Here is a 23,014-nt window from a genome sequence, read left to right as displayed (position 1 = left end):
TCTTCTATTTGGTTAGCCAGTGGAACAATTCATATACGATAAGAAGGATAAATGATTTATATTTTATTTACCTATATCTGGATTCTAATGTATTTTCTGTTCCACTGTATTGTAGTTATCCATATATCAATATTGTCCCAGCTTTAGCCTGAATTCACTTACTTCTTTTTTAATTAAGGCATAATGGACTGAAAATATCCTATTGATTTCAGGTATACAACAGTGATTTGATATTTTTATACATTACAAAATGATCACTATAATAAGTCTAGTTATTCTCTGTCACCATACAGGGATATTACAATATTATTGACTATATTCCCTGTGCTCTACACTACATCCCCATGACTTATTTTATAACTGGAAGTTTGTACTTCTTAATCCCATAAACCTATTTCCCCACCCCCTTAATCGCCTTCTCCTCTGGCAACCACTAGTTTCTTCACTGTATCTATGAGTCTGTTTCTGTTTTGTTATGTTTGTTCATTTGTTTTGTTTTTTAGATTCCACATATAATTGAAATCACACAGTATTTGCCTTTTTCTGTCTGACTTATTTCACTTAGCATAATACCCTCTAGATCCATCCATGTTGTCACAAGGGGTAGGAGGTCCTTCCTTTTTTATGGCTAAGTAATATTCCATTGCGTGTGCGCGCATGTGTGTGTGTGCGCGCACGCTACATCTTCTTTATCCATTCACATATCAGTGGACACTTAGGTTGCTTCCATATCTTGGCTATTGTAAATAATGCTTCAGTGAAGGTTGAGTTGCATATATCTTTCAGAATTAGTGTTTTAGTTTTTTTTTGATAAATACCCAGAAATAGAATTGCTGGGTCGTATGGCACTGCTATTTTAACTTCTTGAGGATCCTCCATGCTACTTCCCATACTGGCTATATCAATTTACATTCTCACAAACAGTGCACAAGGGGTCCCTTTTCTCCACATCCTCACCAATGCTTGTTATGTGTTGTCTTTTTGATAATAGCCATTCTGACAGGTGTGAGGTGCTATCTCATTGTTTTGATTTGCATTTCTCTGATGATTAGTGATGTTGAGCATCTTTTCATGTGCCTGTTGGCATCTGTATGTCTCCTTTGGAAAAATGTTTATTCAGGTTCTCTGCCCATTTTTTAATCAGATCGTTGAATTCACTTCTTTAAGTCCACCATGGTTGGAATTAGAATACTGTTAGGTGGGCGAAGCTCTGTCCAGTCTGTCATATCTTCCTCCATTTCCTGGTTAACCTCACTTATTTGTGTTAGTTTCCTCATCCTTAAAGCATTTGAGTTTTGGGACCCCTTTTAAAATTAAACTTCCTTAACCCAAAATAAAATTTAAATTTGAAATTACTTTTTGTAGAGACCCCAAAACATATTTATTAATCATTGGCAAATGACTACCACTACCCTCTGTTGTAAGTCTGCTGTTCAACCAAAGCTAAATTTCTTAATCATTAGAGGAATACTCAGGCATTGAATAAGCCCATGCCAGTGGAATCGTGTTTCTTATCTTTCCACATTCATGCATAGTATTTTTTCTATTACTTCTCTCCTACAGTTGTACTTCCAATATTGATAAGAGAAAAAGTTGAAAACTACAAAAAGATTAGAATCTGGGATTCTTGAGTGTTATTTCTGTGCCTTTAAAAAAGTATGTTATTCATATGATTCCTAAAATTAACTTAGTTTAATGTTTTAGATTTACCTATTACTTTTCCAGAGTTCTTTAGATATAAATATAACTCTGCCCCATGAGTCTGGAGATCTGGATTCTAATCTTGAGTCTTAACTCCTTTCCTGTACCCCTCAGGTCAAATAGCTGGATGAGCTAAGTGTTAAATACTGGACTTTGAGAATCTGCAAAAAAATCTAAACTTCCACTTACAAAGTTTGTCTAAAAAGTGTTCACCAAACCGTTTTGCTTTTTATTAAAGCTAGGAAAGAAGAAAAGAAAAGGCATAAATCCTCCTCCTCCTCCTCATCATCATCCAGTGACTCAGATAGTTCAAGCGATTCTCAGTCCTCTTCTGATTCTTCTGATTCTGAAAGTGCTTCTGAAGAGAAATCAAAAAAAAGAAAGAAGAAACATAGGAAAAATTCTCGTAAACACAAGAAAGAAAAGAAGAAGCGAAAGAAAAGCAAGAAAAGGTCTTAATTTACTTTTACAGTACTGACTTTGTATTCTAATTCCCTTCTGTTTATATATAAATTTATTGGGATTTTGGATCAATTATATGGAACATGAAAATAGTGAGAAATGTTTCATAGCATGAAGTATAAGACCATTTTGATATTCTACAGTCTATAGATTAAATTTGGGGACATTCATTTTAATTTTCAACCAAACCATTCAGTTCATTTTGTCTGAATTCAATGACCTTTTGGTTATATAGGTTTATATTTTATGGGAGGAATATAAGATTAGTGAGAATTATAGGAAACCAATGACTGTTTTATTTTCTGTAGCAGTCTCTCGCTTTTTTGTTCTTTATTTTTTTTCCTCCTATGATAGCATAGGGTAGAAAGCAGATAATGTCAGCATATTTCTTTTCTTTCCTGTTTTGTCTGAAATAATCTATGGTTGTACTAAAACTCATCTTTATAAACCTGTTGCCTCTAAAGCAGTTTCTTTACCTATATTTTCAAGTATTTTAAATTTATCAGAGGGCATTGCACATGAAGTATCATATTTTGGTTCCATTTTATTGGAAAATATTTTTTGAGAATGTGATAACAGAAACATTTGGTTTTGGTTTTTGGTTGGTTTGTCAGAGGAATGAGTATTTTCCCCATGTAATTGCATTTTTGGTCAGAGATCGGGGACAGAATGATGCATATATTGTACATATTACAAAGGAAAGAAATACCAACAATTGGAAAATCGGGGTAGGTACATAATAACCAAGTGGAATTTGTTGTGTGTGTTTCTTTTAAAGCGCATCTAGTGAAAGTGAGGCTGAAAATCTTGAAGCACAACCCCAGTCTACTGTTCGTCCAGAAGAAATCCCTCCAATACCTGAAAATAGATTCCTAATGAGAAAAAGTCCTCCTAAAGCTGATGAAAAAGAAAGGAAGAACAGGGAGAGAGAGAGAGAGTGGTATGTGAATATGTTTATTTTATAAACTGGTCTACATTCTCTACCACAGAACCTTTCTTTTTTAAAAAACCATTTTTGCTTATTTTAGATAAGGTTTAATTGGTGACCTTGTCCCAAGATTGAAATTTCTTAATAGGATAATGTTAGCAAGGCTCCTTTTTGCTAACCACATAGCTGAAAAGATAAATTGACTTAATTCAGACAGATTTTTGAATAAAAGTTACATTAATTAAAAAAAAGAAACAAGCACTGCAAATGGCAAAAAGATATTGTTAAGTGGCATTCCAAACAAATTCCATTTAAAACAAGTGTTTTACTCTGTTATTTGTATACATTAAACTTTTAAGCAAGTAAGAACCTTTATTTTTCAGTTTGTCTGATGGGGGAAAATGCTGTTTTCCTTGCCTGGTTTACAATATTGTGGTATTGAAAATTGACAGCATATTCAAGTACTTCGAAAATTTTTCTACATAAGTTCACATTATTAGTATTAGAAGTTGTTGGTTCTTGATGAATCATTTTAATAATTATGTCCAAAGATAGAAAAAAAGATGGGTATCTTTCTCTTATTTATAATTGGAAATAATGTATTTAAAAGTGGTAAAATTCTGAACATTCCCCCTATACTTTCACAATACAGTAAAAATATAAAAGTAAGTCTTGGTTACTTGAATTGGGATAATTTTGATGGATTGGATTGAGTTTATTCAGTTAATAGGAAATTGTGTGTCTAAGGAAGTAAACATTAAGGAGAAGATATTTGAACTACTTTAGAATGCATTTTTCAGATATAACATACACAGATATTGTTAGTGCTAATTAAATATTAACTCATTATTATTTGAAAATAAATAGTTTCCCTTTCTGGTATAAAGCATGATATTAAACATTTTGCTAATTCAGACCATCTTGTCTCTGTTTAATTCACATTAATTACATTTCTCTATAGTTTTATTACCAGTGAACAACTGCTTATAGGATAGTAAGATACTTTAGAATCAGATAGCTTTAAAATTGTTCTCTCAACAGCATGTAGCCTACTCTGAGTTCCTTAGCACTATCAGGTTGACTTCATCTTAGTGATGATTATATAACAGTGTTTCTCAACAGGACACAGTTGGCATTTGGGAACAGGATAGTTCTTCATCTACACACATTACAAGATTTTAGCATTCCTGACTTGTCACTCGGTACCAATAGCACCCTCTAGTCATTGACAGTTGTAAAAATGCTCCCATACTTTTCCAGATAACTACTAGGATTGATAACATTCCTGGTTGAGAACCACTGATTATATATGTAAGACTTTAAATTTATTAGTTTAGATCAGTAAAGCTATGTTCTCCAGATTTATTTTTATAAAATAATGTTTTCTAATTTTCCCTCTGCTTCCTTCTAGTAATCTACTTAACTCCCAGCCTGCTTCATACCAGAGGCGACTTTTAGTTACTAGGTCTGGCAGGAAAATTAAAGGAAGAGGACCAAGGGTAGGTGATTCTTTTCCCAGAAGTTCTAATAGTATTGCATTTATCTTAAATAATCCTAGAGTGTTTCTTAAGTATTGTTTTATACATAAGTAGTTAAAATTTAGAGTAGATACGGATGTTGAATTATATGTTCTCCTTTTATAGTAACTTCTTTGTGTTGGTTCTTCCACATTGAAAATCCATGGGATGTTAATGGATTTTACATGTACATGGTATAAAACGAGATTGAGGTCTTTCTTGTACCCCTTTGTTACTTCCTGACCACTGTGTCCCTATGCTTGTTAAAAATTAACCCTATTCTTATATTTCATACTCTTTCTCTTCACTGGATTCTCCTCATCAGAATTTAAATATCTTCTTGTTTTTTCAAAACTTTTAACCAACGTGGCTATACTTAGTATATTATTTCTTCACTTCCTACTTGTTCCTCAGCCATTTCAGTTTGTCTTCTGCCATTCTGCTGAAAACAGCACTTGCTTTATGGTCAGTTCCAAGTCACAGAATCCATTGGATCCTTTCAGTCTTTGTCTTATTTAATCTCCCTCCTTGTAACACTCTTTTCCCTTTGCTTCCATCATCTTTTCTTCCTGTCTCTGGCCAGTCTGTCTTAAATTTCCAATGCTAGTTCATGCTCTTCTACCTGATGTTTAAATATTGTAGTACCTCAGGGTTCTAACTCTTCTCACTTTGCATATGCTTCTTGGGCAATATAATCACTCTCGTAACTTCACTGGGTACCTGTATGCTGATAACTGTCAGTTTTTCATCTGCCTTTCTGGCATCAAAGGTTTATTTGATGACCATTTAGGTGCCTAATGGGCACTTTAAACTCATCATATACAATGGTAAGCATAAACACTTCTTCAGGCCTGACCCTCCTTTAGATTTCTGGTCTCAGTGACAGACACTACCACCTGTGCAAGCACTTAAACCTGAAGCCCAAGAATCATTTTGTTTCTCCCCTTTTCTTTCCTACCTTATATAACTTATCCATCACCAAATCCTGTCTGTCCAACCTCAACCTCCTAAATACTCTGAAATGTATCTGCTTCTCTCAAGCTCCACTCCTACCATCTTAGTTCAGTTCACCATTGTATATTCTTTGAACTATAAAGGGCTTCCTAACTATTCTCATAGCAGTTCTCAAACTTTTTTGTCTTCGGACCTCTTTACACTCTTAAAAATGATTGAGGATTCAAAAGAACTTTTGTTGATGTGGGATATAGCTATCGATATTTACTGTTTTAGAACTTAAACCCAAGACATATTTAAAACAAGAACATATAAACACACATTTCATTAGCAATGAAAGCAAAGATATCAAACCACATTATGCCTCATTGATTTCCTACCTGACAATTGGGAAATTTAGTTATTTTAGAAGGCATGGAAATATCAGACATTTTTGAACCTAGAAATATGTACACTATAGCAATTGTTATAATGCTTTTATATTTTTATATATTAATTTTTCCCCTCTTTTTTTAAAGCGTTATCGAACTCCTTCTAGATCCAGATCCAGGGATCGTTTCAGACGTAGTGAGACTCCTCCACATTGGAGGCAGGAGATGCAGAGAGCTCAAAGAATGAGGGTATCAAGTGGTGAAAGATGGATCAAAGGGGATAAGTAAGATTTAACTCTTATTTCAAATGCAGTAACAAGTATTTTTTTTAACTATTTAAAATTATTTCATTTAAAGCCATTTCAGTTGTTTCTGAATGTCTTAAGGAAAATAGAATATCATTTCAGCAATAATGGACACCATTGTTTTCCTAATAAACTTTCCCCAAAACTTTTTTTCTTCCTTTTTTAGGAGTGAGTTAAATGAAATAAAAGAAAATCAAAGAAGCCCAGTTAGAGTAAAAGAGAAAAAAATAACTGATCATAGGCATGTTTCTGAGAGTCCAAACAGAAAAAGTGAAAAGGAAAAGAAAGTTAAAGATCATAAATCTAACAGCAAAGAGAGAGACATCAGAAGAAATTCAGAAAAAGATGATAAATATAAAAACAAGGTAAAGAAAAGGGCCAAATCGAAAAGTAGGAGTAAGAGCAAAGAGAAATCCAAGAGTAAGGAAAGAGATACAAAGCATAATAGACATGAAGAAAAGAGGATGAGGTCAAGGAGTAAAGAAAGGGATCATGAGAATGTTAAAGAAAAAGAAAAGTCTGATTCTAAAGGAAAAGATCAGGAAAGGAGTAGAAGTAAAGAGAAGTCTAAACAGTTAGAATCCAAAAGCAATGAGCATGATCATAATAAAAGTAAGGACAAGGACAGACGTGCACAGTCTAGGAGTAGAGAACGCGATGTAACTAAAGGCAAACACGGTTACAATAGTAGAACAAGGGAACGAAGCAGAAGTAGGGACAGGAGCAGAAGAGTGCGGTCTAGAAGCCATGACCGAGATCGCAGCAGAAGCAAGGAGTATCACAGATACAGAGAACAGGAGTACAGGAGAAGAGGAAGGTCACGGAGCCGAGACAGAAGAGCAACGCCAGGAAGATCAAGAAGTAAAGACAGGAGGAGAAGGAGGAGAGATTCACGGAGCTCAGAGAGAGAAGAAAGTCAAAGCAGAAACAAAGAAAAATACAGAAACCAAGAAAGTAAAAGTTCACACAGAAAAGAGAATTCTGAGGGTGAGAAGAGAATGTACTCTAAAAATCGTGATCATAGTAGCTCAAATAGTAACAGGGAAAAAAAGGCTGATAGAGATCAAAGTCCATTCTCAAAAATGAAACAAAGTAGTCAGGACAATGAATTAAAGTTCTCAACTTTGAAAAATAAGGAGGATGAGAAGACCAGATCCTCAGTGGAAAAAGAAAACCAAAAATCAAAGGGTCAAGAAAATGACCACACACATGATAAAAATAAAAAATTTGATCATGAATCAAGCCCTGGAACAGATGAAGACAAAAGTGGATGAATGAGGTATATAAACTTATTTCCATTCTGTCTCAAATTTTAAGTTTTAGAGACTTGCTGATGAATCCCCTTTATGTTGTTTTCTTTTCATTGTTTTGGGTTTATGTTTGTCCTTTTTTTTTTTTTTTCCAATGTGGACTTTATTGAGTCGATCTTTTGATAATCTGCAACCTGGATAATTTGTACTGCAAAAGTTTTAATAAACTTGAAATGAGAAAAACACTTTGGTGTAATACTGTGTGCTGTGTTTAACTATTTCATGTATGCATTTTTGTGTTGCAACAATCAGCCAGTAGCAAACATGCTTTTCTACACCCTGATTTGTGTGATCGGCCAGTTGGAAACAAACATAACTGATTGTTGGAATACATTGTTACAAAAGCTTGTGTTTCTCATGATTAAAGTAACCTTAGAAGCCACTAGGTAGAAGAAATCTTGTGTAGATTTTTCTATAGCATTTATAACAGAGGCTTGCAGCAGCAGCTTTTAATTACACAGAAGTGGGACCCTAATAACTTGAGATATTAAGTCATTACTTTTGATTTTATAGTAATTTGTGCTTTAAAATAGATATTTATATTGCACTTCATGTTACTCTTTATATTTCTACCGGTAGCTTGTTTCATATTAATATTTTTCCTCTTTAGTTTTGTTTTACTTCACTGTCTATAAATATAGTTGAGTATTTTTTTTCAGTTGATGTACTGATTGGGCTTGGCTTGCTGTTACACAGCATCTGACAAGAACTGTACCTTGAAAATCAGGTTGTAATTCTCAATTCTGTGTTGCTGTTGGTCTGAAGAGATGAAACTTGCTTTGGGGGAATGTTTTATTATTATTATTACCATTACCCTTCTCTAAAATGAAAAAAATAGTTTTCTCACTAAAACATACCACTTGTGCAGGTCTTTATGTTAGACAGATTCTAAAAATTGTTAGTATTGACACATTAACTTAGATTTCTCTTTTTGGCCACTGACCTATATAGAGTTGAGTATTAATGTTGCATGTTTTTTTTTTTTTTAACTTGAACTGACTTCTCTAACTCTCATAACTGTGAGCTTCAACTGGCAAGAAAATGCATCTTTTTTATCTATGTATCACAGTAGGCTGTAGCATGTTTATGACTCTGGTTTCTTCTATTCAGGGGGCTTTATACCGTAACTGTTAATCATTATTTTAACTTGGCATGTATAGCATTGCCACATAGAGTAGAAAGTAGCAAAATTTGATAGCTTATAGTGTGAAACACTAAAGATATCCAAAGTCCGTTTAGAATTTTGTGTGTGGTATATTGCTATTTTAGTGATGTGTGGCCTTTTATTCTGTAATTTCTCTTCTAAATAAAATGTTGAACATACAGTAAACACAAAACCTGCCTCATTTGAAAAGAAATTTCAGAATTCCAATTAGTAGTTGCCTCTAGAGTGCTTTTGTACTTTACTATTTGTCAGTAGTGTCAAATACCTACTCTGTTACCAAGGTAGCTCCTTCGTAAACCCAGTAGCTACTCAATGTTATTTGTACTGAGCAAAGCAATGCTTATTAGCATAGTACTTCCCGTTATTGATTAAAACAGTAATGATACATTTGGCATTGTGGTAGCCATTTATATAACAAATAGGGTAATGATTGTTTGCAATATCTTGAAACAAATATCTGTAGCAGAGTCTTACCAAATTTTTTTCCTGATGGTAAAAGTAATAGATGTTTATGATAATCCAGGGTGGTTGATTCCTTAGAGACTTTGACCACAAACCTTAGAGATAATTGAGTCTTGAGTCCCCAAGCTGTATAATGTTAATATATTTTAAATTAGTTATTGTTTGTCTTAAATTCAGTAAACTGCATTTAAAAAGTCTTTGTTAAACTATTTGAGCTTCAAGAAAGGTGCTGTTTAAGAAAGGATTTCTAATAATTATATTTAAAAAAAAAAAAAACATGCTAAGTAAAAATACTTCTATGTTGTCTGATCCCGGAGCTTTATCCACTAAGAATTATAGACAAGTAACCATAGGGGGAAAAAATAGTAATTTCGTTAAGTAGTATTCTGTTTTGGTCATCAAAGAAGCAATTCCATGTTAAACATTATTTATAAGCCTTTTAAAAAAAACTTTGTTAGCTGTTTTTACAATAGAACAGATATGTGAAGGAGTTGAAGTGAGAGATGACAATCAGCTAGATTTTATTTTCAGAATATAAATAACATTTAGAAAATGATCAAACAGCATTAATTGTACCTCATCTGCCTTTGCATCTGAATAGTACACCAATCAAATGATCCTTTCATTACATTTTTAATAGTTGTGCAACCTTTAGTTTTTACTTTGAACAACTTTGTTTTCCTAAAAGTCAACTATTTAATTCTTTACTGCCAAATTGATAATAGTTTGAGCTTACAGTTTACCTCAAAGTGTGTTTGATTTAATATCCTCTTAAAGATATTTAGTTTGTTTTTATTACTTGATTGGCAATATATGAGAAATTTTTTCATGATTATTTCATGTGAATTCTTTTTCTGGGTAAACCATCTGCCACAGAAATTGACACTGCAGAGTAATTAATGTTAAAGAGCTTGTAGAGAAGCTACTAGGTTGCTTTAAAACATTTTTAAATTACTCTATAGGTAGTGAGTTCATAGAGCATTGTAGTTTCTAAGTTTCTTAATCAGATCCCTCACAGAAGTTTCAAAGAATTTGTCTTATAAATCCATCTTTGCACAAGTGTAATATTGATTCATATTGGTTTTGCCTAATGGCCTTTGATTCTGTACTCAGTGGGAGATATGAAACTGAAAAGTAAAAATTTCTTAATATTGGGGATGGGAACATACTGGGCTTCTCATGTTTTCAGTAGTAGTAATTACTGACAGTTCTAATTTGTTTTCAGGTTAGTGTGTGGAACAAATTAGTATGGTTTTAGTAGTTGATTTTGCTTTACTCTGGGTGGCAGTATTTTTCATCACACTTCGAACCTTTATGGAATTTGAAAAATTCCATCAGCAAGGTTGGAGAAGGGAGTTGTTGAGGGGTTTTGTTTGTTTTTATGTACTGGGGGGAGTGGTGGGATTGATTTGTGTGTCTGCCCTGCCCCCCTTTTTCAAGCAAATTCCTATGTTTACCAAAAGCACATGCTGTATATTTTGTTCCCCCTTTGTGTGTTTATAGTATTTTGAAGGATAAATGAATTGGGTATTTGTATGTGGGTATATTAAAAGTTATGGCTGCTCTCTTTACAGAAGGGAAAAACAAATGAAGTTAATGCACTTCTTTTCCTAGCTCAGAAGTCACTGTGATGTATATTTTTTTAATGAAATTTAGGAATAAAGCTGTTGTTGCAATTGTATAATTAGTTTCAAAATGCTGCTTCTCTTATCATTAGTCTAGTAACTGTTAAACTGTTTTCTGCAAACTGCATTTTACAGAATTTAAACTCTGAAACTATCAACTTTTATAGTTAAACATTGTATAAAATAAACTATACTATCATAAACAGTTTGTTTTTGTATTTTTTAAATCATTGTATTAGCTTATTCGGCCTTTATTTTTATTAAAAGCTAAATAATGAAGATAAATCAATTAAAATAATACTTTTATTTTACCCACAGAAATTGTATTAGGAAAAAACTGAGCAAAGAGTTTAACAATGTTGAACTTCTTTTAAGAATTTAGCCAGCAGTGACAATTTCCAGGTTTAGGAATAAGTTCTAGTGTAACTGTTTAATCATAGTGCTTCACATTGCAAGGTGTCTTTTGCCTCAGCAGACTTTTAAGGTTATACATGGAATTTGCATTTCTGTCAACTGGAATGCTACTATTTGCTTTTTAATTCCTCCAAATTTCTCAGCAGCAGGAACACTGTATTATATTCTGTGCCTGCCAGCTTTAATATAACACTTACCATTGTAAAGCCATATAAGTGTTAATTGAGTTTGTAAAACAGATTGTCTAGTTTTTGGTTTCTTGTTTATTTTTGGTTTTAGGGAAAATTAACCTAGTTAACTTGAGAGTTAGTCACTGAAAATATATATGCTTAAGTAAAAACGTTCTGACCATTCAGTGGTTTATATGTGTTAGCAGGTGAATATTATTAAACTCTCAAATTCTGGAGTGTTTTTAAATGTTTTATTAAGCCAGGAGAATATGTAAAATGTGAGTGCTTCATATGGACTGTGCAAATTTGTTATTAAAATACTTTTAGTTTCAATGTGCTTTTTCTATTTTCATTGCTTTCTAGGTTTCTTTCCTAAACATACTTCCTAACCTAGTACTGTGTTTCTTTTTTAAGTGTGGATTCATAATTTTCACACCTCCCCCACCCCACCAAGTCCTCTCAATACCCAAAATGTCCTAGTTCCAATTTACATCTTTGCCACAAATTTTAGCTATGGTTTCTTTTTATCAAATTAGCAGATCAGAGCAGTTGTGTACTAATAGGTGCAGGTTGTACAATATTATGAATATACTTAATGCCACTGAATATTCTTAAATGGCTAAAATTATACATTTGGTTGTGTATGTGTTTTATCAAAATAAAAAATGGAATCTGACTTAATCTTGAATGGGGAAGAATCAGATCAGACATAATTGTACTTAGATGAAAAGCAGCTTTATTAACAAATTATAAGCATATAATTCACTTGAATTTGTAGTGCATAATATTAGCTATGACTTAGTCTTCTTAAAAATAAACTTTTTTCTACCATGTAAAACCTAGCCTTCCCTTAGACTTTTGAAAATTATTATATTTTGATCCCTGAGAGGTATAAAAAGGGAGCTGGACTCCAGTAATATCATTTGCCTGATACCTGGGTCTTAATACACCTCTGTCCGCAAAAACTGGCCCAGGACCACCTCCAGGTCCTTCCTGTACAGCTTTTACAAGAGGATAAATATACTTGTTTGTTGATTCAGACTCAGATTCAATTACTTCTCTGGCATAATCCTGAAATTCCTTCTCCTTTTCAGCCACAAGAGCTTCAGTAAGTCTGCAGTACTCTAATTCTGCTTGTTTTGCTTGCAGTGCATTAAATTTATTTTGGGCCTATTTGGGAAGGAAAGAAAAAATACACTTTGTATTAGTAAAAAAAAAAAAAATCAATTTTTTAAATATATGTAGCATTTGAAGTTGCAGATAGAGCTTTCTAAACTCAACAACTATATAATTTATTTCATAAATTCTCCCATGCTTCTCACAACAGTATCATGTTCAAAGTAGTGGCTCAGTATTATGTGATGGTACATCTTTAAACAATGCAGCATGAAATTAAAAATCAAATAACCAAGTTTAAAATCCTGTTTCTACCATTTAGAAGATGTGTACTTTGACAAGTGTAGAAGACATAATAATCAATCGCTGTCCCCATCCATCCACTATTCTGAAGGAATGCACCCAAACCCACTGTCCCAAATCAGCCAGATATACCATGTGACTGAGCCACATAAGATTAAGTCAGCAATGAATATCTGAATTAAGTGGTTAAACCAGTCACATTCTCTTTCCTAAGAATTTGAAGTTGGAACAAGTGACATTTATCAATGTTGGAACTAGGTAGAAATAAGCAATCTACCTACCAAAAGCCAGTTTACTAACATTTCATAATTTTTTTCTTTTAACTTTATAATTTACAAAACCATTGTTCTTTTAACTGCTTATATGAGGTGACTAATGGGTTTTTAAAGATTTCTATAAAGTTTTGGTTGACACCTTTTCCTTGTGTCTTCTCAGAAGCATTTTAAGAAATGCTGAGTATCAAAAATTAAGATTTTGTCTACTTATGAATATAGTATTCATGAAAATATATTTCAAACTCAGTAACCAACACTTCAGCATAAAATAGTAGCTTAAACCTGATATATCTACCAGGAATTGAAATTTGTGAGGAAATAAAACAACCATATGAATACAAAATAGCAAATTTTTGTTACTGAGTGCTATGTTTCAAAACAGGCTTTCATGCTATATGTTGAATAGGGGATAGGATACTAGGAGTTTGAAAAATAGAAAATGATATTCAATAACAGGAAAAAATCAGAGAGACTAAGAACTATCTCATCAATGGTAAAATGCTGTAATTTGGGATCTTAACAAGGAGCAGTTGGGATATACTGTATTGGTTTGGTAGCAGTTTTGTAGAAAGATGTTGAGGGAACAGGGAGAAATATTTGAAGTACAGAAAAGAAAGAATGGAAGGAAAGGTAACCATAATGGAATACATGACTGGTACCTTAAACTTTATATACATTAAGCATAAATACAGATTTGTAAAGAAACTTAAAATACTGGTTTAAAACCCTAAAAATTATAACACATGGGGGTAAAGTAACAAATACCTTTGGAGGATGCTAGAGAGCTAATTACTTTGAAAACTCGAAAATACAGTTAAAGAATCAAATATCCTGTCTTTTCTTTTAAAATTGTACTGCAGAGAAACTGCTGATCATGAAAATTTCTTTGAAAACTTCAGCAAATCGATGAGAAGGAAGCAGAAAATACTGACATTTTTCCACCTGATGAATTAAATCTAGGTAACAATCATCAAAGGCTGTTTGTATCACAGAAAGTGAGACAACAGTCATTACATGCCTTCTAATGGAAATACACAACACCAGTTACGAGTTTTCACCAAAAAACTGAACCTGAATCTGACCTAAACTAGATTTTACATGAAATGTGAGGAACAATACTACCCTGCAGGGATCCAATCAGCAAAATGCAGACTATAATAATTCTAAAAGATAAGAAACCCTGTTCCTTCAACAAATAAATTGCAAGATAAACATAATGGAGACAAGGAGGGAGAACCTAAGACAAAAACAGAGGATGGGGGTGGAGGAGGAGTTATAGGTTAAAAGAAACTTGAAAGACATATCAACCAAATAGAATATATGGACCCTGTTTCATCCTCAAACAAAAACTAAAAATATTCATGAGACAATCGGGGGGAAATTTAAATGCTGAATGTTAATTGTTTTATATTTTTGAATGTTAATTGTTTTAGATGTTTTAACAGAATTGTGATTGTTAATTTCTAAAGAGTCCCTGAGCTTTAGAGATAAGATACTGAAATATACATTGATAAAATGATATGATATCTGGAATTTGCTTCAAAATAATATGGCAGATCCTACTTCTGATAATGGCCACATGAGGAGGTTGGCCAATTATTCTCCACAGAAAACAAGTTTATTATTAAAAATTATTAAAATCAACCATTTCAGAGCACTGGTAAGTGACCATGTACAGGCAACTACTTGAGAAGTGTTTTTTCATGAAAAACTGCTACTAAATCAGAAGGTAAGAACCGCAAGTTTCTGGCATTCTTTGGAGGGCATTGCTATCCCTCCAGCTCAGGAGGTGAAAACTTGCAATTTAACTGGATAATGATGTCAGATTCTATTTGGGTTGAGTGGCAAAGCAGCTAGAAATTGAAGGGGGAGATTCTGGAATGAGACAGAAGAGTTGAAATGATAAACTTTACAGACATCCCTGACTAACTGATAAAACACATTCACACAGGATACCTCAGGAGCCTGGCAAAAAAAGCCTGGGAGAAACTATGAATTTAGTGTTCTTTGGACTACCACCCTCAACCTGCCCACAGCTTGTATAGCAAGGGTAGGAGTAAAAACATTACTGGCTGAAGGTGTCTGAACATAAACTCTACCCATATTATTGGATGACTGTCAACACCAGTACAGTGAGGAACCCTAGGAGTCGAGGCTTTAAAAAATAAAAGTGAGCAAAGACATCAGAGGCTACCTTCTGTGGTGAAAACAGATTTCATAGCTTGCGTCCAGGGAAAGCAGTTGCCTACTAAAAAAGCAACAACTCTCAGAACAAAACAATCTACAACATATTCTATAAAATATCAAGTTTTCAACCAAAAATTACTAGACCTGCAAAGAAATAGAAACGTGTTACATTATTCCCAGGAAACAGAAACTAACTGAATGAAACTGCGTATTGACTTTAGCAATTAGATTTCAAAGCAGTTATGAATATATCCAGTGAATTAAAGGAAATATGCTCAGAATGAGTGAACTGGCAATCTAATCAGATAAATAGAAACAATATAAAAAATATAAAAAAGAACCAAATGAAAACTGTAGGGTTGAAAGTTCAATAATTGATAAATTCATTAGATGAGCTCAACATCAGAACCAGTGAATCTGAAGGTAGATCAATAGAAACTGTCCCATCTGAGGAACAAAGAGAAAAATATTGACTAAAAATGATCAGAATTGTCAGAGGTTTCTGGTATAATATCAGATGTCTCTGTGTATGTGCAAATTGGGTCCCTGAAGAAAAAAGGATAAAGAAGCAGGAAAAATATTTGAAGAAATAACAGAAAACTCCCCACATTTGGTGACATTAACTAGCACATCCAAGAGGCACCACAAATCCCAAATAGAAAAAACTCAAGGAAAATGCATCATAGTCAATCTGCAGGAAGCCAAAAATGAAGAAAAAACTTCATTTTCAAGAGAAAAATGACACATCACATATAGGGGACAAACTATGATTGAGAGCAGATTTCTAGTCATAAACAGTGAAGGCCAGAAGACACTGGAACAAACATTCAAAAGGCTGAAAAAAATGATATCCAATAATTTCATATCCAATGAAAAGGCAAGATAAAGACATCTCCAGAAAAACATTAACTGAAAGAATTTATTGCTAGCCCACCTGTGCTATAAAATGTGCTAAAGGAAGTCTTCAGACTGAATAAGCATATGAAAAGAGGCTCAACATCACTAATCATGAGGGAAATGCAAATGAAAACCACAATAAGATACCATTTTAAATCCATTATGATAAGCAACAACAAACAGAAAATGTTGAGAATTTGGAGAAACTGGAACCCTTGAACATTGCTGGTCAGAGTGTTAATGGTACAGTTGCTGTAGAAAACAGTATGGTGGTTCTGAAAAAACTTAAACATATAATTACCATATGATCCAGCAATTCCACTTGTGGGTATATAAGCAAAAGAATTGAAAACAGGGACTCAAACAGATATCTTATACCAATGTGCAGATATCTTATACCAATAAGATATCTTATACCAATCCAGCAATTCCACTTGTGGGTATATAAGCAAAAGAATTGAAAACAGGGACTCAAACAGATATCTTATACCAATGTGCAGAAGCATTATTTGCAATAGCCAAAAAATGGGAAAAACCCAAATATATATTGATGGATGTATGGATAAACAAATTGTGGTATATATGTACAATGGAATATTATTCAGCATTAATAAGGAATGAAACTCTGACACATGCAGCAACATGAATGAACCTTGAAGACATAAGCTCAGTGAAATAAGACAGGCAAAAAAGGACAAATATTGTATGATCCCACTAATATGTGGTACCTGGAATAAGCAAATTCACAGAGACAAAAAGTAGAATACTGGTTACCAGGAACTGGGAGGAAGGGGAACAGAGAGTTACTGTTTAATGGGTACAGAGTTTCAGAGTAGGATGATGAAAAAGTTATGAAGTTGGACAGTATTCATAGTTGCACCTCAGTGTAAATGTGCTTAATGCCCTTGGACTGTATGATTAAAAATAGAATCAGTGGTCCCCAACCTTTTTGGCACCAGGGACCAGTTTCGTGGAAGACAATTTTTCCACGGACGGGAGGGGGAGGTATGGTTCAGGCAGTAATGTGAGCCATGATTCAGGTGGTAATGCAAGCAATGGGGAGCGATGGGGAGTGGCAAATGAAGCCTTGCTCGCTCGCGCACTGCTCACCTCCTGCTATGCAGCCTGGTTCCTAACATGCCGCAGACCGCTACCAGTCTGGGGCCCAGGAGTTGGGGACCCCTGGTTTGAATGGTAAATTTTATGTTATGTATATTTCACCACATTAAAAAAATAAGTTAAAACTCAACAATTAGAAAGAAACCCAGGGCTTCCCTGGTGGTGCAGTGGTTAAGAATCTGCCTGCCAATGCAGGTCACACAGGTTTGAGCCTGGTCCGGGAAGATCCCACATGCCACGGAGCAACTAAGCCCATGCACCACAACTACTGAGCCTGTGCTCTGCAGCCCACAAGCCACAACTACTGAGCCTGTGTGCCACAACTACTGAAGCCCATGCACCTAGAGCCCGTGCTCTGCAACAAGAGAAGCCACCGCAATGAGAAGCCCATGCACTGCAACGAAGAGTAACACCCGCTTGCCACAGCTAGAGAAAGCCCGTGTGCAGCAATGAAGACCCAATGCAGCCAAAAATAAAAAATAAAAAGAGAAAAGAAAGCAACCCAACTAAAAAATTGGCAAAAGATTTAAATAAACACTTCACAAGGCACACAAATGACTAAAAAGTACATGAAAAGATGTTCAATATCTTTAGTCATTAGGGAAATGCAAAATAACACCATGAGATAACACTATACTAGAATAGTTAAAAATTAAAGGATGGCAATAACAAGTGTTAGCAAGGATGTGGGGCAACTTGTCCTTGCACTCATTGCTGGTAGGAATGGAAAATGGTACAGCTATTCTGGAAAACAGTTTTTAGACACAAATGATTGGTTGCCAGGTCTTCCATACATGTTGTAAAATCTCTGGGACCCCCACTCACCTCAAATATGAAACCTATGTGATCCCAATCAACATATTCTCTGGGTAGTGGTTTTAAAGAGGGGGAAAAAGTAAAGGAAGCATCATGGCCTGCCATTTGCATTTGTATTTTCTTAAATATTTATCAAAACACAATAGAAACTAAAGAAGGATAAATAGTTGTGCAAAAGACATAAACCTAGTGTGAGAACTTCAATACCCATAAAAACAAAAACTAACTCTTCACATTTTTAATACATTTTATTGTGTCATAACCATAATGACCATCTGATCTTACTTGATAAAGGAAACTGCTTTAGGAAACAGAAAACTATCAAGAACTCTATATTACATATTTATTGCTAAAAGAAGTATAAACATTTAGGAATAATTACCATTTGCTGAATATGGGCATCTTGAACTTCTCGACGTTCTTTATCAGCTTTCCGTTTTTTCTCCTTTTTATGCTCCCAGAAAATCTGGTCTGCTTTCAGGACAGCTAGCAATTGTTCTTTAGCCTCTATTTTTCTTTGTCTTTCTTCTTCCTCTTTATTTTTTATCTAGATGATAAAAGGCAAAGGAAAAAATTAAAACCATTTTTAGCAACCAACAGCCTTCAATAAGGCACAAAGTTAGAAAGCTCTAAGCAGAAAGTCAGCCAGGAGCAATGCAAGGGCAGAAAATTGGACACACATGGACTGATTCCCACGTGGCCAGTTTACTTTGATTTTGTTCTATTTCCTTAATATCAAGAAACAATAAAAACGTAAGTAGAATGATACTGGTTTTAAAAAAATACAGGAACAGAAAAGACCATCTCAGGAACAGAAAAGACCATCTCAGGGTAGGGAAATATTTGTAAGGTAAAAAATTAATTGCTACAATGTTTATAAAGTATCCAATTTATATCTTATGACAGTCACGTAGGAGATACATTCTGAAGGATTAAGATATACAGAAACACAATGGGGTAATTTTTACTTGATTTATCTTAAAAACATTCAAACGAAAGGTATATTAAATGAATAACTTTTTGCACTTCAGATGCAAACAAATCTCTTCTGAAACAGAAGAGATTATTATTACTTTGCATCTATAAAGATCTTATTTGTAATTGTCTACCATGTCATTTTCTGTTAGAAATTAAACATGGTCTGATTTCAAGACTACAGGAAGATAATTTATACATTGTTTTTCAAATCTGCTAGTTTTTGTCAGGGAGGCAGAGGGAGTATATTAGGAGGGAGTAAGGAGAAACTACAGTGTAAAGAGCTCAAATTTGTTTTTTGATTTTTATTTGTCATCATTGAATTGCTTACCACAAGAGCTCTATGTTCTGCAATTGCTTTTAATTCTGCTTTGTTTTTTTCATACTTTTCTCTTTCTCTTTTTTTCCATTCAGCCTCAGCTTCTGCAATATCTCTAGCAATAATCAAATCTTGATTGTCAAATTTCTCTTTCATTAGTTTACTCAGGAAGTTATTTATTCTTTCTCTCCGTTCCTCCATTAGCCTATAACAAAATAACCATCACTTGTCAAGTCTTCATGAATGGATTTTTGTTTGTTTGTTTGTTTGTTTGTTTGTTTTGTGGTATGCGGGCCTCTCACTGCTGTGGCCTCCCCCGTTGTGGAGCACAGGCTCCAGACGCGCAGGCCCAGTGGCCATGGCTCACGGGCCCAGCCGTTCCGCGGCATGTGGGATCTTCCCGGACCGGGGCACGAACCCGCGTCCCCTGCATCGGCAGGCGGACCCCCAACCACTGCGCCACCAGGGAAGCCCCATGAATGGATTTTTTATGGAGCCAATATACTTTATTTAGAGAGTCAGATATTTTATAGTCTTTTACAAGACTGAAAGGGAGCCCCATCGCTCCTTTCATATATTAAGTGGAAATTATTTTTAATACTTTATTTTATACTTTATTTTTAGAATAAAGTCTATTCTAAAAATCCAAAGGGAATAATGCATATAGTATGATCTTGTGTATGTGTGTGTATAGGAAATAAAGTGTAAAATTCTCCACATGAAAAATATTTTTAAATACTTTATTAGACTATCCTACTTGCTCTAATATTGAACACATAGATTATAAAAATAAGTCAAAGGACTTTCTTTAAATTTAACCTCAAAAACAGTAAAAGCTATCAAAATCCTGAATAAATTCATCCTTACTATGCCCTGTCTGCAGTTTATTCATAGTATTTTATTGACTTCATCTGTTTATATGAAGATAAATAACTCTCCTTTTACACTGTGAGATTTCCAAGGTCAGAGACAGGGTAAGTCCTCTCTCTAGTTCAGGGCCAAGCATGGTGCCTGGCACATCATCAACAATAACTACAGGGGCTTCCCTGGTGGCGCAGTGGTTGAGAATCTGCCTGCCAATGCAGGAGACACGGGTTCGAGCCCTGGTCTGGGAAGATCCCACATGCCGCGGAGCAACTACGCCCGTGAACCACAACTACTGAGCCTGTGCGTCTGGAGCTTGTGCTCCGCAACAAGAGAGGCCATGACAGTGAGAGGCCCGTGCACCGCGATGAAGAGTGGCCCCTGCTCTCCACAACTAGAGAAAGCCCACGCACAGAAACGAAGACCCAACACAGCCAAAAATAAATAAATAAATAAAAATAGAATTAAAAAACAAAACAATAACTACATATTTGTTAAAGGAATGGGGGCATTTTCATTAAGGAAATTGGGCAAAATATACTTCTAAATTTAGTTGTGACGTATTCACTGATTATTGAGTGAATTTGCAAAGCGACATGGGAGAAACAATGAGAAAGGACACAGCACATGCCCCAGGGGAATGACAATCTAAAGTGGAGAAAAGACAATTATGTAAATAGCTATGCAGGCAAAAGTGATAAATGCCATGAGAAAGCTAGAAAATGATGTGGGCAAATGAGAAAAAAGGAAGGCTTCATGGAAAAGGTGACATTTCATCTAGGCTTTCAAAAACAATATTTTAAACACTTCGATTACCTACTATGTGCCAGGGACTATTCCAGGTACTGGGACATAACAGTAAACAAAAACATTAAAAATCTCTACTTTCATGGAGCTTTCACAATAGTTGGGGTAGAGAGACAGCAAACAAAATAAATAATTAAAATAGTGCTGTATCATTCAACAAAGAAAAAGAAAGCAGTTAAAGTGATAAGCAATGTGGGGTGTGGGCTTGTAATTTTACTATATTAGTTTTGTTTGTTTGTTTGTTTTGCAGTACGCGGGCCTCTCACTGTTGTGGCTTCTCCCATTGCGGAGCACAGGCTCCAGACACGCAGGCTCAGCAGCCATGGCTCACAGGCCCAGCCGCTCCACGGCATGTGGGATCTTCCCGGACCGGGACACGAACCCGGGTCCCCTGCATCGGCAGGCAGACTCTCAACCACTGCGCCACCAGGGAAGCCCTGGGCTTGTAATTTTAAATAACATAGGGATGGCCTGAATGAGAAGGCAATATTTGAGTAATGATCTGAAAGAGTTAAAGGAGGTGAGCATTCCCCAAAGAGGGTACAGGAGAAGTCCAGTGTGAGTGACAAAGAGGGAAAGAAAGAGAGAACAGTAAGAGATGAGGTTTGAGAGAGGAGGCTGGGGTCGGCTGGGAATTAGGATGGATGTAGAGCCTTATGGGCCATAGTCAACACTCTAAGTGTGATGTAAAGCCATCAGAGGGTTTTGCACAAGTGAAAAGCATGGTCTAGACAGAAACAGGATGTACTGTAAGTCTCTTACCTCACCTCACCCCAAACTGCTCACTAAGGTAAGCAATGACCTCTAAATCTGATGGGTGCTTCATTTTTAAAATCTCATTTAATCCCTCTAGTGATCTAACACTGATGGCTGCTCTCTTCTTACTGAGTCTCCATCCCCCCTCCCTTGCTGTTTCTCTGCTTTTCCTCCATTCTCTGGGAACTATTCCTTGGTCTTCATATTACCTTCATTCTCCATTTGACATTTAACTATGGATTTCCCTAGGGACTATGTCACCGTCACTTCTTACCTACTCCCCCAGGTGAGCTCACCTGTATCCACAGTTCCAATTCCCACTTGTACATCAATGGCTCACGAAGCCATCTCCAGCTCATACCCCTCTCCTAAAGTAGAGATTTTCAGTATTTCCAACCACCTACCACACAGATGTCATCAATATTCCAAGGGAACCCCAACTCACGTGCTCCAAGCTGAAATCACCATGTCACTAAATGCCCTGACATAAATAATGAGACCTTTTTCCTAAAGACTACTCTCATATCACAACTTCTGATTTAAAATAAAATAATTTCAGACAGTACTTTATTAATCACAAAAATTATTTTAGAAGCTGACCTGTGTGTTTCAGCTTCTTTTGCTTTCCCCATTTGTGTAAGACGCTTTTTCGCTTTGATAAATTTTCTAATCTTTTCATCTTCCTCCTCTTGCTGCTGCTGTTCTACAGCTTTGATGGTATTTTTATCATTCAGATGTTCCTTGGAGGAAAAAACTGTGTATTATTCTATCACAAAGAAAAGTATCTTTCAACATATAGATATCTAATACGATATTAAATGTCAAATGGTCACAGCTTCTAATACAATTATTTCTCTCTTGGAGAAATATCCCAAGGAGATAATCAGAGCTGGACATTACGTTTTATGTACCTACCATGCACTTCACCTCAAAGTTATTTATAACAGTGAAAATTGGAAACAACCTCTAAGTAGTCAATAATGGAGAAATGGAGAAATGGTTAAATAAATTACACTCTCAAAGACATGGGAAGATACAAATAACATAATCAGTAAGTAGGAGAAAAAAGCAGAATATAAAACATTACCATGGAGTATTTCAGTTTTGCAAATATATATAAATACAAGTTTATAATGAATGTATAACTGGAAGAAATGTATCAAATGTTAACAGTAGTTATCTCTAGGGTATGAGAT

The 23,014-nt window shown here is 34.9% G+C and overlaps 2 protein-coding genes across 4 annotated transcripts in view; one reads left to right on the top strand and one right to left on the bottom strand.

Annotated features, from left to right (window-relative positions):
* The window catches only part of PPIG (peptidylprolyl isomerase G), a 45,311-nt gene extending 33,594 nt beyond the window's left edge, over positions 1–11,717 (top strand). For all 3 annotated transcript variants that reach the window (XM_060152691.1, XM_060152692.1, XM_060152693.1), the window contains exons 10-14: positions 1,940–2,153; positions 2,942–3,103; positions 4,503–4,590; positions 6,081–6,217; positions 6,405–11,717. In XM_060152691.1, the coding sequence (XP_060008674.1) occupies positions 1,940–2,153; positions 2,942–3,103; positions 4,503–4,590; positions 6,081–6,217; positions 6,405–7,512 (1,709 nt within the window). In that variant the 3' untranslated portion in view covers positions 7,513–11,717. The remainder of the gene's footprint in view (positions 1–1,939; positions 2,154–2,941; positions 3,104–4,502; positions 4,591–6,080; positions 6,218–6,404) is intronic.
* A 438-nt stretch (positions 11,718–12,155) lies between these two features.
* CFAP210 (cilia and flagella associated protein 210) overlaps positions 12,156–23,014 on the bottom strand; it is a 36,812-nt gene continuing 25,953 nt past the window's right edge. Inside the window, exons 6-9 of the mRNA XM_060151451.1 lie at positions 22,419–22,558; positions 19,404–19,596; positions 18,480–18,644; positions 12,156–12,554 (exon numbers count right to left, since the gene is read on the bottom strand). Of these exons, the coding sequence (XP_060007434.1) occupies positions 12,210–12,554; positions 18,480–18,644; positions 19,404–19,596; positions 22,419–22,558 (843 nt within the window). The 3' untranslated portion in view covers positions 12,156–12,209. The remainder of the gene's footprint in view (positions 12,555–18,479; positions 18,645–19,403; positions 19,597–22,418; positions 22,559–23,014) is intronic.

This window comes from Lagenorhynchus albirostris, chromosome 6, assembly GCF_949774975.1.
Source record: "Lagenorhynchus albirostris chromosome 6, mLagAlb1.1, whole genome shotgun sequence".
Taxonomy (NCBI): Eukaryota; Metazoa; Chordata; class Mammalia; order Artiodactyla; family Delphinidae; genus Lagenorhynchus; species Lagenorhynchus albirostris.
This window is presented reverse-complemented; position numbering and strand designations above follow the sequence as displayed.